This window comes from Adiantum capillus-veneris, chromosome 1 (assembly GCF_014529385.1).
Source record: "Adiantum capillus-veneris isolate H3 chromosome 1, ASM1452938v2, whole genome shotgun sequence".
Classification (NCBI taxonomy): domain Eukaryota; kingdom Viridiplantae; phylum Streptophyta; class Polypodiopsida; order Polypodiales; family Pteridaceae; genus Adiantum; species Adiantum capillus-veneris.
This window is the reverse complement of record NC_140931.1, coordinates 7454355-7472121: the sequence shown is the minus strand read 5'-3', so window position 1 is coordinate 7472121 and position 17767 is coordinate 7454355. Positions and strand designations below refer to the sequence as shown.

At 41.6% G+C, this 17767-nt stretch overlaps 1 protein-coding gene across 1 annotated transcript; it reads right to left on the bottom strand.

Moving 5' to 3' along the window:
- Positions 1-6807: 6807 nt before the first annotated feature.
- On the bottom strand, positions 6808-7819 carry LOC147464263 (uncharacterized). Its single transcript, XM_086513791.1, has one exon. It carries the CDS (start codon positions 7732-7734, stop codon positions 7084-7086), a length of 651 nt encoding a protein of 216 aa, XP_086369917.1. The 5' UTR covers positions 7735-7819; the 3' UTR covers positions 6808-7083.
- Positions 7820-17767: the final 9948 nt, after the last annotated feature.

The window sequence follows — 17767 nt, the reverse complement described above, 5'->3', positions numbered from 1 at the left end:
ACCAATCTAGAGAAAGATGAGATGAAGAGATAGGCCACCTAGCCTACACCCATTGCTATGCAACCACTCATCTACTCACCCATGTGCCACTAGAGTTTCTTGAAATTGGAAAGGAAACACAATTGGAGACATAAGTCATTGAAAGCAAAGAGAGTCCAAACATTACTTGGACAATGGACATGGAGAAAGAGCATGGATGGTACTTCAACCATTCTACGGATAATTGATTGGTACATAGTTATTATGCATTGTGCATTTATAGATATATTAGGCATTGTGCATGTATATGGCCACATGTGACTTAAACTTACTACAAGAAATCATGGAAAGAAGCTTTAAATCAATACTTAGTGGAGCCAATGTATTTAGCCAAAATTTAGTTCTGAGCAAAGGTGGATAACGGATGCCATGCCTGCTATTTTGTAGCATGCACTCCATATATAACACAAAGATATAAGGAAATCCAAAGGGACATTGCTAGGTCTCAGAAGGATGTCACTTGCAATCAAGGATTTGCAAGAATAGATAAGAGAAATAAGGTAGGAGAAAACGATACAAGCAATTGATATAGGGACAAATACATCCTATAAGACCTCCTTAAAGCCTAGGAACTATAGTTCACTGGAAATATTGACTCAAATTTATTCCTTGTACTCAATTCCCGATAGATAGACCACTTTAGAGGAGGATTCTATGCAAGTTTGAAAATTACTTTCTCAAAGAAATTAGGGCTGCTTCATCTCATTTCCAAAGTGCATATTGAGGCAAGGAGAGAATTCATTAGGTTCATTAGGTTGGAGCTTCATCTTTACGTTTACATGTTCCAAGATCTTATTGTGTCTATGCCTCCTCCAAGTCTTCAGATGGTGGCCATTTTTTAATGGACTTCATCATTTCTTCTCTCAATTCCTTTGTCATTTTTTAGTGGACTTTATTATTTCTTCTTTCATTTCCTTTATCTCATCTTGTCAAGCATGCATCCTTAATTAGTAGAATGGTTTCTATAAGTGTGTTGGTAAAGTGCTTAAATATTATGTTGTTGCTTAAGTTCTCCTAATATATACAATCAATGTGTGATAAGTTCAGAGTGATTCGAGTTTTATATTAGTGGAGAAGCATCTCATTTATTGAGTGGTTTCAACATCGCCTTTTTTAAGGTGTGGTTGTAGCTTCCATCACATCTTTCTTAGTTTTGTATTAGTGGAGAAGCATCTCATTTATTGAGTGATTTCTACATCACCTTTCTCAAGATGTGGTTGAAGCTTCCATCTCATCTTTCATGCTTAGTATTGGAGGGTTGAGTAGATAGAGGAGGATTTATTTAATCTACATGAGTAAAGCTTAATTTCTTCCCCTTCTCTCTTTTGTAGAGGAGCATACTTATTGCAACCAATCCTAAGGTCACTAGCCTTGCATCTAAAAGTCTACAAATTTGGGTGAGATCCATTGGTATTATGCTACTTGCATGGCAACCCCCCTCAAATAGCAAGGGAAGAACGGAAAAAGCCAATTACTAGTAGCAATGGAAGAGCGGAAGTTGATAGTGGTACCTCCCACTCCATAAGACTACCATGCTAGGATAGTAGCAAACATTGTCTAAGTGGTATCCTCTAGACTATTTAGTGTTAAGTTCCAAGCTCCAAAAGGTATCTACCACGTTGTGATAGGTAGCCCTATGTCAGGACAGCTATCTTAGTATGTTGGGAGTGGCAAGAACCTAGTTGGTAGTGGTAGCTACCTTAATACCAAGTAGTATCACCCATGAAATTGCATCTTAAAAACTCTCTGATGCTAGATTGATAGCTCAAAGACCAATTATTGGTAGCTACTACATTGACGGTGGTACCAAGTACTGTTGTTTTCACACCACCAAATTGACATTGTCAAATGTTGTCAATATACTTGGACTTCCAATAGCAGTTGGTAACTTCAATATCAAACCCTCAAGTAACCCATGCGAGGAGCACTCAATGATTGCAATTTTCATACCACCTAGTTGGGTTTCCATTGGCAATTTCCAATCTACGAGGACTTACAATAAAGCCTAGTAGCAACTATTCCAAAATCAATAGTTCAAGGAAATCTTTATTGGTAGTTGTGTGGTTGATGGGAGTAGTACTATGGTATACTAATAGCATACACTATGACCCTATACGTGTTGTAACTTTGCATGATACCTAGTGGTAGCTACCAAGTAGTCAATGGTAGATGCCAATCTTCCATAACTTACAGTGGAGGCTAGAAGCTATTGTGCCAAATTTGTAGTTCCCTTTACTAGGATGAGGTTGCTAGCTACCACACTAACAATATGGTAGCAAGCAACCTGCCATGAGTAAGACTTGGTTGAAACCATTTCTGAGCTGTTGAATACCTTTAGCAACTCTTAACTTGAAGAAAATGGGACTATGGTGGTTCCTAGACTTGTTACAATCCCTTCATTAATAGATAGCCTTCCTTGGTAGCTATTATTGAGTAGTGTGGTCCCATGCTACTCACCTAACGAGCAAAATTGTAGGTGCACGGTTGATAGTGAATTTTTTTTCACCTAAAGAGCATGTGCAAGGCTATTAAACATGACAAACTCAAAGTGTACCATAAGGGAGCCATAAAGAAACTTTTTCATAATCAACAAGGTCAATCAAAGGACTCCCTAAAAATTGTCATAACATGGAAACTTACATAAGCATGTTAAAGCAAATGCATGGGACATTTCTCACAAACCTTGCATGAAATGACTATTTGACACACATATTTGTTGTCAAGTGATGTGCGTGTGTTGTTAGTCTAGAAAATAAATCACTTTTTCTTTGACCTCATCTATAATTATAGTCCATGTGTGTGGTTATTTCTCAGATAAAAAAAAAGTTAATGTGTGTGCCAGTGAAACACACAAGATCTAGTTTCATAAAGATGCCTTTGATGGATTCTAAGAAGCCTTGATGCAATTGCTATATTTTATTTCAGCTCATAAGCATCATAATATTCACTTGTTCAAATCCCTCTAGCATTTTGAGCTTTTGACCACCATGATAAAAAACTTGCATTTGACAGGATTCTTGAGATCCTGGGCATTTAATTTGAAAACCATTGGATGATCAATTGTTCAAAATTCAAATCATGATCCTTTCCATTGCCATATTGTCAGGTGTGTGTGTGTGTATTAGATATATAGGAGTGGTAAAGGCATGAAGAGCTTGAATGGGCTAAAAGGTCCAGGTCAATTTTCAACAACTTTTCTTTTGAAGCCTAGAAGGTTGATGCAAGCATTTGTGGTGAACATACGAGTAATTATTCATTCCCTTACATTTTGTAATCTCCTACTAGAAAGCCTATGGAATTGGGTAGCATGAAGTGGCCATACCCTTCCCATATTACACTATTTCTTTGTAAAAGCTCCATTTATAAGAGATGTTTGCACTACTGTAAACACTAAAGGAAAATTTTGTTAGGTATATTGGAACGTCTTCTATACTAACATCCTAAGCCTAACCTACTCTCTGAGTTGATAATGTCATTCTGCATTGTATCTTGTTGAAAATCACAATCAATAGCTTGTTTCTATAGTGCTCATTCGTTCATGGTCTCCTTGTTTCTTTCATGATCAACAATTTGTTTCTATAGTGTTCCTTTTTTGTTGTATCCTTGTTTCTCACAGTGATGTCGATAGCTTTTTTTGCTAGGTTCCACCTCAAGCTACACCTTCCGCGGCCTCATTGGGCATATGGCTTCTTTAATGTAAGGGTAAACCCTAGCCATGGGTTTTCCCACTTCTCTTGTGACATGATCACAAGGCACATGTATGCCATCCATCCATAAATCATAGCATATCACATGCATGAGGCTCATTCAATGAGTCAAAGATATTATCTCTCACCTAGACACTTTCCCACATGCCACACACATGCATGCTCAACCCTAGGTGCTATATTTGCTATGAGATCCACTTGGACCCTAACAGCATAGCTTACATCACTGGTTTAGCCTTGCTAGTGCTATATAAGCACCCTTGTCGGTCAAGATTTCTCTCTAATGCATTTTCAATCTCATTTGCCTACTCTATTGTGTTGCAATCTTGTATCCTTGCTTGATTGTTGGATTATTTTAGTGATTATATTAGTTTCATGATTAATTATGTATGAATGCCATTAATGTACGTCCGTCCTAATCTTGTGATATCAGAGCCTTTGTTAGGGTTAATACCTCTTATCCCTATATTAGATCCTAGGCATTCATAGCTATCTCTATGCTATGTCTAATGATTCTCTCTGTCATCACTTGATTGATTCAAAATTCCATGCATTGCATATTAGGGGCATAATCTCATATTAAGCCTTTAACGCCTTGGGCATGTACCTTAGTGACACATAACTCTAGCAAAGGATATTATCAAGACATGTCAAGCTTCAAAGGCATATCCTCTTGTTCACATTAGGATCAAAGGTTTTTTTAAGCCATTTATGGTGGAGGCGTTAACTCAAGGGTCAGTGTTGCCAAACTTGGCATTGCCAAGCTGAGCTACCAAAGTCACTTGGATACCTATCTCGATTGTAGAAGGTGTAGAAAACAAAGGGAAACTCATCCCATAGCCCTCATTGTGCCCATTACACTTGTGAGCATCTGAGTGGTATCATTTGATCAATTTGCAACTTCTACCCATTTTCTATCAAAGGCAACCATTCACCTTGTGTGCTTCACCTTAGCATGCCATACTCATAGGAGCATTTCTCTCTAAGCTAAGGTGCAAGTGTACAAAGTTTCAAGGCTCGAACTTTATCCTACAAGGTGGCTATAAACTGGCCACCTTCTCGGTTCTATTCACAAAGAATCCATTTGAGTTAAAATCAATTGGCAAAAATTGATCAGAAATCGATTTTTGATTCAATTAAACCTTTAAAACAATCCTCTCAACTATTATCAAAGGCACAAAGGTTTTGTTGCAGAGAAGTAGAAATCTCTCGTGTATTATTGATTTTCATCCTAATTAGCTCAAGGGGGAGTCCATCTATTCTTGATCTTTGATCGCTTTGCTAATTGCAAATTGTCCATTGTAACATCCAATTGAGCCCTATTTTGTAACGGGTTAGAAACTACCTAAAGAGAGTCTCTCTCTTTGGTAAGACCTCTCAAGATCAATAAGGACAAGGACAAGGACACCATAGCCAAGTTTGATGGCCGTGGTTTCCATAGTTGGAAAGCTAAGATAAGGGGGCACCTTATGAAGAAAATTTTCTGGGGAGTAGCAAAACCCTTAAGAGGAGCTTGAGAGAGTGGAGACAAGAGCAACCCTTGCTAGATACCAAGAGAAGGATGAGCAAGCTTTTGGCATATTGCTCACATAATTATACAATATTTGGAGGACGAGCAAGCTTTTGGCGTATTGCTCACAATAATTATATGCACTATTTGGATGTGTTCACTTTTGCACTTTAAGCTTGGACAATATTAGCAAGGCATTTTGGTGTCAAAGCAAAAAGATCCAAGATAGCTTTAAAGATGTAGCTATATAGCCTCACCAAGGATCCCAGTAAGGACCTTGCCAACCGACTCGAGCATTTGCATTCAGCTTACCTACATCAAGAGTCCAATGGAAGAGGGCTAAGTGGAAGTTCTTCTCAAGGCTGTACTAGAGGTGATTTATGGACAAATAATCAATGTTTTATGGAGAAGGAGCCTCTCCACAAATCTTGGAGGACACCATCAATTCACTCAAAGACCATGAGAAGAAGGATCCAGAGCTTGAGCCTAGCGGAGCATTCTATACTTCTTCAAGCAACACAAAGTACAAGAAATATGGAAGATCCAACCATGCAGGACTACAAGGCTATGGAGGGTATAGGTATTGGCAAGCCATGGCAGAGGGTTTGCAGAACACAAGAGAGCGTTGTGAGTAGAAGGCAGTCTGATTGAAACTGAATATATCAGTGGCTAGAAATTCATTCATGACACTCATGAAATTGCACAAGTTCTGTAAAGAAGACAATCTGTGAAGAATGGCTCAAGCCTTGTGAATGGCATACTTGTCACACAAAACACCTAAAACACCCCCTCTTCAGTTTAACCTGCACCTTAACTTGGGACAACAGCCATTACAGGCACCTGCCTCTCAACAAGAGCTCAAAAACATTTGATGTGTGTGTGTGTGTGTGTGTGTGTGTGTGTGTGTGCGCGCGCTCATGCACGCTCATGTTTTCTTGCCAGCTTTGTGTGCCTTCTTGTACCAAAAAATGTGTAGTGGCAGTGCGATAGCGATGGCTGAGCTGTACTCTATGACTGTCAATATCTATACACTTCATGCTCATCTTAAGTAAGAAATGCATGAGCAAGGTACACAGGTTGGGCAAAGTACCTCACACAAGCACTACAATAGTGCTCAATTTCATGCTGTGTTACCTGTCCTCTTGCATTCGTTAACCTTTCTAATATTCTTCAACTATCAAGAACCGAAATGTTCTTGTCCTCCTGCACTTGCTAACCTTGTGCTGATTATCTTGAAATCACAACAGTCCAACAATCATTGGGTCTCACCGTCTACAACTCCTGGACCCTTTCGCAAAGGCAGAGAGAATACTCATGAGCCAAAACAGCGCTAAGAAAACTACACTCTTTGTTAGATTGATTCAAAACAAAACACCAGTTTAAACACCACAGGGAACCATTAGTTTTGTGCGCCCTTACGCACCACCCATTTTGAGCTCAAGATGAGCAATAGCAATAAGAAACAGGAAACCCCTTTACCAGACTAATATCACAATGGACGGTTATGCCATGCCACAGCCGGGGCATAGAATCTATGGCAGACTAATCAAAGCAGTTCAACATGTATAGCCAGTATTCAATTACTAAGTACTTTCCCTTTCACATGTTTCGGACACAAGACCGCAATTGCACTCATGTTACCTGCACTACCAAGTTCATGCGATCTTCCCGCAGAAAAGCCCTTCCATAATAAATACTTCAAAAAGAAGCAAAAACCCTAGATAGGCCTTGGCTTCAGAATGTGACAGACATAGTGAATCATAGGCCAGCATCACCATGTACCTAGGCTAAAGGACAGACAAACATGAATATCTTGCTCTTACAGGGTTAGTCGCTATCATCGTCATCATCACCACTCATGTTGGTGAAATCATAGTGCACTGGCTGTGACCTCCGTGAGCGGCCCGGTAATATGTTGGAGGTATCGAGGCCCTCGTCACCCGAATCAGCCTCTGCACCCTCTTCATCCTCATCACCTGAACCCACATCATCGTCACTGCTGTCTTTACTCTTTCTTTTACCCTTCACGGACTCCTTCAAAGAAACCTTTCCCTTTGACTCCGGATGACCTTTGATGAGGGAAGGCTTCAAAGATGGCGCCTTTGCTGCAGATCCCCCTTTTGTAGAGGGCACCTTCTTCTTCACAGGTTCCTCCTCTGAATCTGAATCCTCACCACTCTCATCCTGGTCCTCATCCTCGTCGTCCTCAGTATCGTAAGTCTCTACCCGCTTCTTCTTCTTCTTTGGGGGTGTTTCTTTCTTGTGATGCTGCTGTTTGTGATGTTCCTGCTTGTGCTTCTGCATGAGAGGAGAAGGCTTCGAGTTAGGCTTGTGGGGTAGAGGGCTACTCTGTGCAGAGGCCGGCTTGGAAAGAAGAGGAGAGGACTTTTGCTTGTGGGTAGAGCGGCCCCCTCCCGCTGCTTCTGCCTTGCGCTTCGCTGCTAGCGCCTCGAGCACCTTCTTTCTGTCTTCTGCCATGGCCGAGCAGCTTTACTTCTCTCACACACAGTCAAAACTTCGATCAAGAGAGCTTTGTGTAGTGTAGACAATGCGTGTTACACACCCTTAGGTCTTTCCCTCTAGAAATGAACAGTGCGTATGGGCTCGATCCCTCCTTCCAGCAAATTCACATTGTGTAAATAAGCTAAGATATCGGAAGTTTCAATCTCAGTAATAAGATTTGAGTTCATGGGGTGTGATGCAAATCAAGTACTGCACATGTACCAAAGCAAAACCTACTCACGAATCTCACTATCGAGGCTCGCTCATGTTGCATTGAGGTGTATCACCACATGCATGTGCTACAAACACAGGTATGGAATCCTATGTCCACGGGTAGGCAAGTAGAATGTGACATGAATTTTTAGAGATCTTGCTCCCCTTCCTACTCTCTAGGTCCACCCTCCTATGTGCCTCCTCCCACTGTCGCAAGTTTTGACCCTAATGGGGATAAGCAACATCTAACATCGTATATAAATGCTCCTCATGTAGCTTCAATCTCACCAACATGAAGCAAGCCTTTGGCTTTCGTGCCACAATCTGCACTCTCCCCTGTAGCTCTTGTCTATAGGACTCCCAATACACTTGACCATCGAGAAGTGTCGTTGATGGTGTTCTAAAACAAAGAGGGACTTGGGCTTTAGATCTGCTCAAACTCAAATGAGAGAGGTGGATGGGTTTTCAACTCTCAACGGCAGGAAGGATCTTAGTTACCACAACCACTTCCTTATCTCATCGATGCTCTACTTCCTTTTCTGCTCGAGACCGGTGGACAAGGATAGCCCAAATCTACATGATGTATATTATTTATCACTGCACAATATAAGAGCTTATATACAATCCTTAATTCGGTGAAAATAGATTTTATATATTCAATTGAATGTATAAGGGGGCTACAATCCTTGATTGGGTAACATAGTCCTCAAGTGTATAATTGTATTGAAGAGTTCATAGTTTTGTTTGATGCATATTTTAGATAGAGAGTGCGTTGTGTATTGTGAAAGCATATTGGTGCATGAGGTTCAAATCATACATATTGCTACTTTTGTTTGTGTTCTGCAAATGATTATCATCCTTCCAATGTCTAAGTTAATTATTCTATGTTGCATGTGAAAATAAGTGACAAAACGACCCTAAACCACTACATATAGACAATGTGATGTTTTAAAATGTGTTTTTGTGCGCATATGTCGCAAGTGTCAATGCAAGGAACTTGCCGATACACCGCGTGCGAGCCACAAATGGCTCCAAGCACACAACAAGCCTAAACTAGTAAGCTCAAAGATGACGATGGTGTGTCACTCACCGCTTTACGCTTGCTTCGTGGAGGATTCCTCGCCGCGAAGAACAGGGAGACGCCGTCACGCCGCGCTCAACCGCCTTGCCGCCGTCGTGCCGCCGCAATGCTCGAACGCTCGCTCTCTCTCTCTCTCTCTCTCTCTCTCTCTCATACACACACACACACACAAGGAGATGAAGAAGAAGAAGATGGAGATGGAGCAAGAGCACTCTTTCATTGCACAAATGAGAGAATGAGTGAATTTTAGGTTTAGTTGACTTTTATATGAGCTCGCCCCATTCACACTTGGACGCCCATGCTTAGCCAACTAATCCCTTGAATGTTCCAGTTAGAGTGCGCCTCTCATCGGCGATCACTCTTACCCTTTTCCTATTGGACCGACAAGCCCGGTACTTGACTCTACCAAGTAAATAATACAACGTCCGTCGTAAGTTACAACGTCCGTCGTAGGTGATAGGGTGTCTGTGAGTCGTAAGGGTTAACATGCCCCCCTTCCTGATGTAGATTCCGTCCTCGGAAGCTATTGAGTTGAAACGCGTTCGTCGAGGTGGAAGAGCTTTTGAGATGAATGTCCTTAGCCTCCTTCAGTCACTACAAAATCAAACAACATTGACACAGTAATTGCATTCTCATAAGCAATTAAAAAGCATATGTAGTTGTAGGCAGACAATTTGATTAATAACAAAATTTTAAACCATTTGTCAACAATAAACATGAAATTGCAATATAATCAAACGCATAAACACTTGTAAAGATAAAAAATTAAACAAGTCCGGGGTCGCTAATTTAACGATCGAAAGGCACTAAAGATCGACTATTAATACCATGGGTAAGCTTCTTAATTTTCTCTGGTCAATTAAGTTGTTTAATCGCGAGAGCCAAGTATTTCATGTTCGAGGACTGACTAGAGGCTATACCTAGAAGACCTTGTAGTTAAGCTACAATAAAAAGAATTTCTCATGAAATCATCGCCTGACTGATTACCTTCTCTTTGACCCCCCAAAGTCTTTTCACAGTGATTCAATTTTGATGTGTGTGTTTATTTTGTATGCCTTGGGTTTTTTGCTTTTCAAGGAAAAGCGCCCACACTGGGAACCTCTAGGGCTCTAGTACCATATGCGATACATGTGAGTGAAGTACCCAATCAAGCTGAGATTTCTCTTCCAACTTAAGATTTTACATTGTGGCACTTTTATTTTTTGTTTGTTCGTTTTCAGCATTTTAATTTTGTAACTTTGGGGGGTCATATAACATTGTTATCCTCCCCAGGCTCATCACACTAGTAAACTCCCTTTATAATACTTAAGCTAAAGGTCAATAGAGACTAAGCCCACTAGAAAGCCCTAGTACATTTCACACAATGCTACCTTGTTAACCCTCACGGCTCACGGACACCCCATCACCTACGACAGACGTGTATTATGTATTTGGTAGAGTCAGGTACCGGGCTTGTCGGACCAATAGGAAAAGGGTAAGAGTGATCGCTGATGAGAGGCGCACTCTAACTGGGACATTCAAGGGATTAGTTGCTAAGCATGGGCGCCCAAGTGTGAATGGGGTGAGCTCATATAAAAGCCAACTAAACCTAAAATTCACTCATTCTCTCATTTGTGCAATAGAAGAGTGCTCTTGCTCCATCTCCATCTCCATCTTCTTCTTCTTCACCTCCTTGTGTGTGTGTGTGTGTATGTGAGAGAGAGAGAGAGGGAGAGTGTGTGTGCGATCGAGCATTACGAAGGCACGACGGCGGCGAAGCGATTGAGCGCGGCACGACTGCAGCTTCTTCTTCATCGCGGCGAGGAATCCACCACGAAGGCGAGCGTAGAGCAGTGAGTGACACACCCTTTGCTCTCTTGAGCTTGCTAGTTTAGGCTTGTTGTGTGCTTGGAGCCATTTGTGGCTCGCACACGGTGTATCGGCAAGTCCCTTGCTTCGACAGTGCGGCAAGGAGTGCACATTTTTGGCGCCGCTGTCGGGGAAATGCCCTACACTAAGCTCGGTTAAGCACTTTACGCTTTCTTGTGATGCAATTTCAATTGAAGGATTTGTGAAGAAGGAAGGTGTGTGGTTGTGTGGAGAAGATTTTTGTTACACTGTACTGTCTTTTTTGTTTCTGTAAAGAAGGAGTTACAATTTTTTTGCAATGTATTGTTAGAATTAAGGTATTAGCTATGGAATGTTAGTTCTGTAAGGTTTAATGTAAGGTTTAATGTTAGTTCTGTAAGGTTAGTTTTGTAGATCTGTTAGCTACTGTAGTACTGTGTAAACAGTGTTAGAGTGTGCGTGGCAGTATCTCTATTAGCTGTAAGTAGATAAGTTAGGTGTAGGTTAAGTGTGTGTGCGCGCGCACGCGCGGCGCGGTCGCGGTGACTTTTTTTTTTTTTAACTCAAAAAAAAATTATTTTAAAAAGAAGGATCGGGTTGGGGATCATTCCCCAAGCTCAAGCCCAAACCCAGACCTCAGTCCTCAGTTTTAAAATATAGTTTATACACCTTTTTATATTTAAAAACTATTTTTAGGATTTCGAGGACTATAAAGACTATTTTTAGGATTTCGAGGGCTTCACGTAGCCAAATAGGGAGCTGTAAAGCACGGCACGTTCCTTTAGCCAAAATGCTCGTCTTGAGCTATTACACGCCATATTTTATGGCTCGGTTACAAAAAATAACCAAGAATAACGAAAAACTTGGGTTATAAAAAAAAAAAAAAAAAACTAAGTGAGCGGCCTTCACTGGCACTCACCAACGCGTTTAGAGTATGGAAGTCATATGAACCTACGCTCTGGACGAGTGTTAGAGCACGAGCATATTGGTAGTGCCTCCATTTACGCGGGCACCCATTATTCCTCCACCCTAGGTTCTGGACCTTCGGCCGGGACTCAAGGTAGCGCGACCCAAGATCCTCATATCGCGTCTAGTGATTCTTCCTCTGACTACGAAGTCATGGAGGGGTATCCTACACCAAACCCTGATAGTTCAAGTCAAGACACGCATGCCACGGGCCCACGGCCTGGGTCAAGCGTGTTTAGCCGCTTAAAAGAGACCCTTAGTAGAGCTACTCGCTCCGAACATGCGGTTAATGAAATAAATGACACAGGAGACACCTATCATGTGGGTTGGTTAGATGTTCTACAATCCACATCGGGTGCTACTAGCATAGATGAGCAACAACAGAAAGTCTGTGATGTCCTCCATAGGATTGTCGAGTTAGAAAGACAGAACACAGGGATCAACATGCCTTCAACAGGCCTAATGAGATTCTTGGATACGGGAAAGGCCAACTAACCAACCCTATCACAAATGGAGTCTCCCTCAGTGAGCCCCATTGATCCTCCATATGTTGTTTCGCCGGGAGCCTCAGTACAATCTGAGCCCACAAGTGGCAGCTTTACCTTCCCAGATCTAACTCATCTTTCTCTTAATGACACTACGGCTACCATGCATATCCCAGTGGTGAGCATGACAAGAAGTACACCATGGAGTTCATTTGTTAACACTGCGTCGATGCCTAGTAGCACAGTGCCCCCAACTATACCTACATGTATGTTTCAATCATGTGCACCTGTCGTACCTCAGCCTCATGTAGCTCCTACACCTCCGATTATTCCAAGAGCTTACAATCCACAATGGCATTATCCAAGCTCTTATACAAGTGGAGCCATGCCATTTAATAATAACATGCCATTTAATAATAACATTGCCTAGTCATTAGAGGTATCACTACTTGGGAAGCAGTCACCATGAATGCAATCCAATTGGAGGATAATTTAATGATTGCAGGAGAAAGAGTGTCTGCCGAGCCGAAGTCTAGTAGCTCGCAAGCATCAGGGCATGAGCCAATGAAGATAAAGCCAATCGTGAAAGATCAAACGATATCTGAGATGACTTTGGCAGATCTCACAAAGGCCATCCAAGAAAGCCTTAGGGGTAATCGTGCTCCACAAAACACTCATATGTATCCAAGAAGGGAGCAACAATGGTGCTCAGTTTGCTTGGGCCCACATACTACGAGTGAATGCCCTACTTTCAGAGTAAAGTTTAACGGGACTTGTAACGCATGTGGTAGGTATGGCCATCAAGCGAAGGATTGCCTAATGCTTAAACGCATCATGGAAAATAGACCGCCTATAGATTGGGCAGACTCACCTCGAGTTCCTGCATTGATGCCTACCTCACCCATGGAGCAACAGTTGCCATTACAGCACATGGTCCCTAGAACCCAAAATGTGGTCCAAACCACACTGTTGCCACCTCCAGTGCTAGGACCGCAACCCCCTCATCCAAGAGTTACACCTATGAACCAAATAGGTTGCGAGTCATCTAGTACTTATGTAGATTACGAAGAGGACATAGACTCTAGTATCACCTATGGAGTCGACATGCTTGAGGAGTGTCCCATGTACTATATGGAAGACCATTGGGGACAAATCAAACCGGTATATCAATCTACTGCGCTAGCAGCAAGAGGCCAAAGCATTAATAGTTTTGCCAGGAGAGCACCTCTTCAGTGCTACGAATGTGGTGGACCACATCGAGTAGCTGAGTGCCCCATTAGAATGAAAAAGAATGCTGCACTAATGCAAACAAGTCAAGGGAATGCATTGGCAATGCCAATACTCACTTATAATCGTTGTGGCATAGATCATTTGATCGCACAGTGTCCTAACAATCCAAACGCACCGAAAATCACACCATTGAACATAATAGAGATTGTTGATGGGACACCACCAACTATAAACATAGCACCAATGAATGCACTCACACGGTCAATGCTCCAAAAGCAAAATTACATCCTCGAAGAGAGAGATGTTGCATCCATTGGCCGAGCGAGAAAGAAGAAAACACGAAGAAAGAAATCCCTTAATGCTTCTAGCTCAAAACCTAGTTCAAAGACTAATATAGGGACAGGAGATGATCCCGTGTATATGAATGACCCTGAGGATGACTCAAATTCGATAGAGACCACGGAGACCAAAACTATTACTACAAAGGAAAAAGCCAGTGAGGAGGATCACGAGAGGGAATTACGACGAACACCAAAAGAGTATTCAAAGTTAAACCACCCAGTTGCGAACCCCCAAGATAAGCCACGAGAGACAAAAAATGAGGATTGCAAGAGAAAGATTGGAACCTATCCAAACCCAAAAGTGGAAATTGAACGAGTCCAACAACTGAGGGGTTTGGTGGAAGAAACTCAACGAACATTAGAACCTGAACCCAAACATATCCAGATGTCGGACACAATGTTTCCCACACAAGTTCAACCTCACAAGAACTACAGGCCGTTAGCTATACCCAGTATCATTCGGGAAGAGAGTGAGGGTAGGACATTTGAAAGTGGACACACACCTTTCCTACTAGAGAGAATGTTTGGTGAGGGAATGCCCGACCCCCTTGAGGAAGTGGAGATTCCATCTTCACCATTCTCTTGTCAGGGTCCTACGTCCCACAAGATGCCATTAAATGTTGCCAAATTGATGGATTTCATGTCTTCAGAAGTTAGAACCACCATCATGTCCAAACTATATAAAGACCCCGAGCTAGTCTCAGCTCTTCGAGCCCTCCTCAATGGAGAATTACAGGCCGGATTACCACAGTTTGCACATATGAACAAACCTGACTCGGTAATGAATGATGAGGAGCATTTAGCACCACCATCTGACCTAGCGGGACATGAATCTGTAATTGAAGTACCCGTTAACAAGTTGGGGCAATACTTTGAAGGTGATGAATCTAATGCTACTCTACCAATCCCTACTAAAGGATTAACTGTAAAGGGGGTCCTTGACGGTGGTGCGGGAGTCAGCATGGTGACAAAGAGTTGTTGGGAGTCTATGGGGCGACCTCACCTTGAAGCCACAAGCGTAGTGGTAAAAATGGCTAATGGATCTATTGTTACGCCTATTGGAATGCTAAAGGATCTCAAGATCAAGGTCTTGGGACACAAGGTAAGGCAGACTTTCATTGTTATGGATTTTTCCAAGCATCCTATGTCATTTGAGATGATCTTAGGGCGTCCATTCATGAGGGAAGAAAAAATGGTGCATGACTGGTCCAAAAACCACGTCTACTTACAGTTCCAAGACTCTGTCATTCGAGTTGATCTTTTAAGTGGTCGAACACATCCTCTAGGAAATAAATTCATCATTGATAATCGATCAGACACAACAATTCACTCAGCTCCATTACAGTATTGTTACACATATAACGAAGACACGGATATTGGGGAGAATTCTCCTTATATGGATATCCTACCCTGAATGGCTGAGTTAGACAATGTCGATTGGGTACACCTAGCGGCAACCATAGATACTTGGGGAGCTAGAGGTACAACCTGTGTAACACCTGAGGGGGATGAAATGCCCATACCCTTAAATATGCTACAAGCAATGCATATAGCTTCTGAAAAGACTCATCCTAATGTATCGAAGAAAACATACAAGTGGGTCCCTAAAGCTTCTTTAGTGACCATAGCTAGTGCTAAAAAACAGAAGCCTTGTAAGAAACGTACCACTCGCTCCAAGAAAAGTAAGAAAATGTTGCGATGGATCCCTAAACGACTACTGGAAGCCCAAGGCTACTATCACGGAAATGATCAAATCTGGGTGCCAAAACGTAGATTGTGCTCTTACCTATCACCTGACCCATGTGAGCCCAATCCCGTAGCTCCAAAACGAATCAATGATCGTGGAAAGAAAAAAATCACAAAATGCTACACACCCGCTCCACAGCTAGTTTGGGTACCGAAGAAAGAACAACTTGTTCCACCTAGCTCAGGAAGGGGAGAGTCCCATGAAGCTTCTAGCTCCTCATATAATGCATCCATAGAGGTAAAACCTTCTCCAGAGTCTCCACCTACAATAGTAGACCTCCATGAAGCTACAAAGGAATCCACACCTCCCAGTGTTCAAGAATCACCTGATGAACTACTTCAAGTTTGATCTTGGGAGAGTACCTTACCACCCTTGCAACTTGACGAGGCGCCTACGGTAATAGAAAACTACTGGAAAAAATCCTCACCTATTACCAACTGGAACGATTGGTTTCAAAGGGTGACGAGCTCATTTCAAACGGTATGATCTACCCAAGGAAGGGGGGAGTGTTTGCTGACAGTCATCATTCATTTGTTTCCCTCTCAACCTTTTTCCCTGACCTCTCAATCACCAATCTTAGGGAATGTACATATAAAGCTTTATACTCACAAAAAACAAAAAATAAATAAAGAGCAAGAGCAATTAGCAAACGAGTATGCACAATAAAAGTCAAAACATTGACTCAGACCTACACATTTACATCCGGTACACTGAAACAGAAACCTATGTCATGAAACACCTTTGATCCTCATCACTTGAGTGATGGAGGGTAGGTAATATTAGTACGATAGGAGTGTTTCTGTTTTAGAGTTGAGTGATTAGCAAAGTTCTCTTTTCCCACTGATGTGCCTCCTAGAGGTATTGTTTGTGTTTCATAGTGTGTACAGGAACGTGTTGCTATGGTTAGGATTTGGACCTTCATGGAATCTTTCTCTCGTTCACACTTCAGATCAAGCGCGACCATCAACACAAACAGGTGTTTCTTGTCCATTAGCATTGCCCCTTATCTTTTTTGCATCTATGATTGTCTGCTTTGATTGTGATTGGTAGGATAATATCCAGCACATTTGCTTACTAACAAACATTTAATTCAATGTTATTTTTTGTCATAATCACTTGTCTAGGTTTAAAAATCAAGCAGTCCAACTAAGCTAGTTTGACCAAGTTAGGTGTTAGAGATCTTCTCTTAATACCATGGGGAATGCCTTCCTAATAATCAATGGTTACTTAGGTTCTTAATCCGATTTAGGCAGCATTGTGTGAAATGTACTAGGGCTTTCTAGTGGGCTTGACCCTATTGACCTTTAGCTTAAGGATTATAAAGGGAGTTTACTAGTGTGATGAGTTTGGGGAGGTGTATCAGTGTTATATGACCCCCCAAAGTTACAAAATTAAAATGCAAAAAATGAACAAACAAAAAATCAAAGTGCCACACTGTAAAATCTTAAGCTGGAAGAGAAATCTTAGCTTGATTTGGTACTTCACTCACATGTATTGCCTATGGTACTAGAGCCCTAGAGGTTCCCAGTGTAGGCGCTTTTCCTTGAAAAGCAAAAAACCCAAGGCATGCAAAATAAGCACACACATCAAATTGAATCAATGTGAAAAGACTTTGGGGGGTCAAAGAAAAAGTAATCAGTCAGGCGATGATTTCATGAGAAATTCCTTTTATGGGCTTAACTACAAGGTCTTCTAGGTATAGCCTCTAGTCAGCCCTCGAACATGAATACTTGGATCTCGCGATTAAACAACTTAATTGACCACAGAAAATTAAGAAGCTTACCCATGGTATTAATATTCGATCTCTAGTGCCTTTCGACCGTCAAATTAGCGACCCCATACTTGTTTAATTTTTTACCTTTACATCTGTTTATGCATTTGATTACATTGCAATTTAATGTTCATTGCTGACAAATTGTTTGAAATTCTTTTACCAATCAATTTGTCTACCTAAAACTGCATATGCTTTTTAATCACTTATGAGAATGCAATTACTGTGCCAATGTTGTTTGATTTTGCAGTGACTGAAGAAGGCTAAGGACATTCATCTCAAATGCTCTTCCACCTCGACGAATGAGCTTCAACTCAATAGCTTCCGAGGACGGAATCTACATCAGGA

What these genes read in the sequence shown, in the direction of transcription:
- LOC147464263 (XM_086513791.1), bottom strand. Translation starts at nt 7,734, where the DNA reads ATGGCAGAAGACAGAAAGAAGGTGCTCGAGGCGCTAGCAGCGAAGCGC.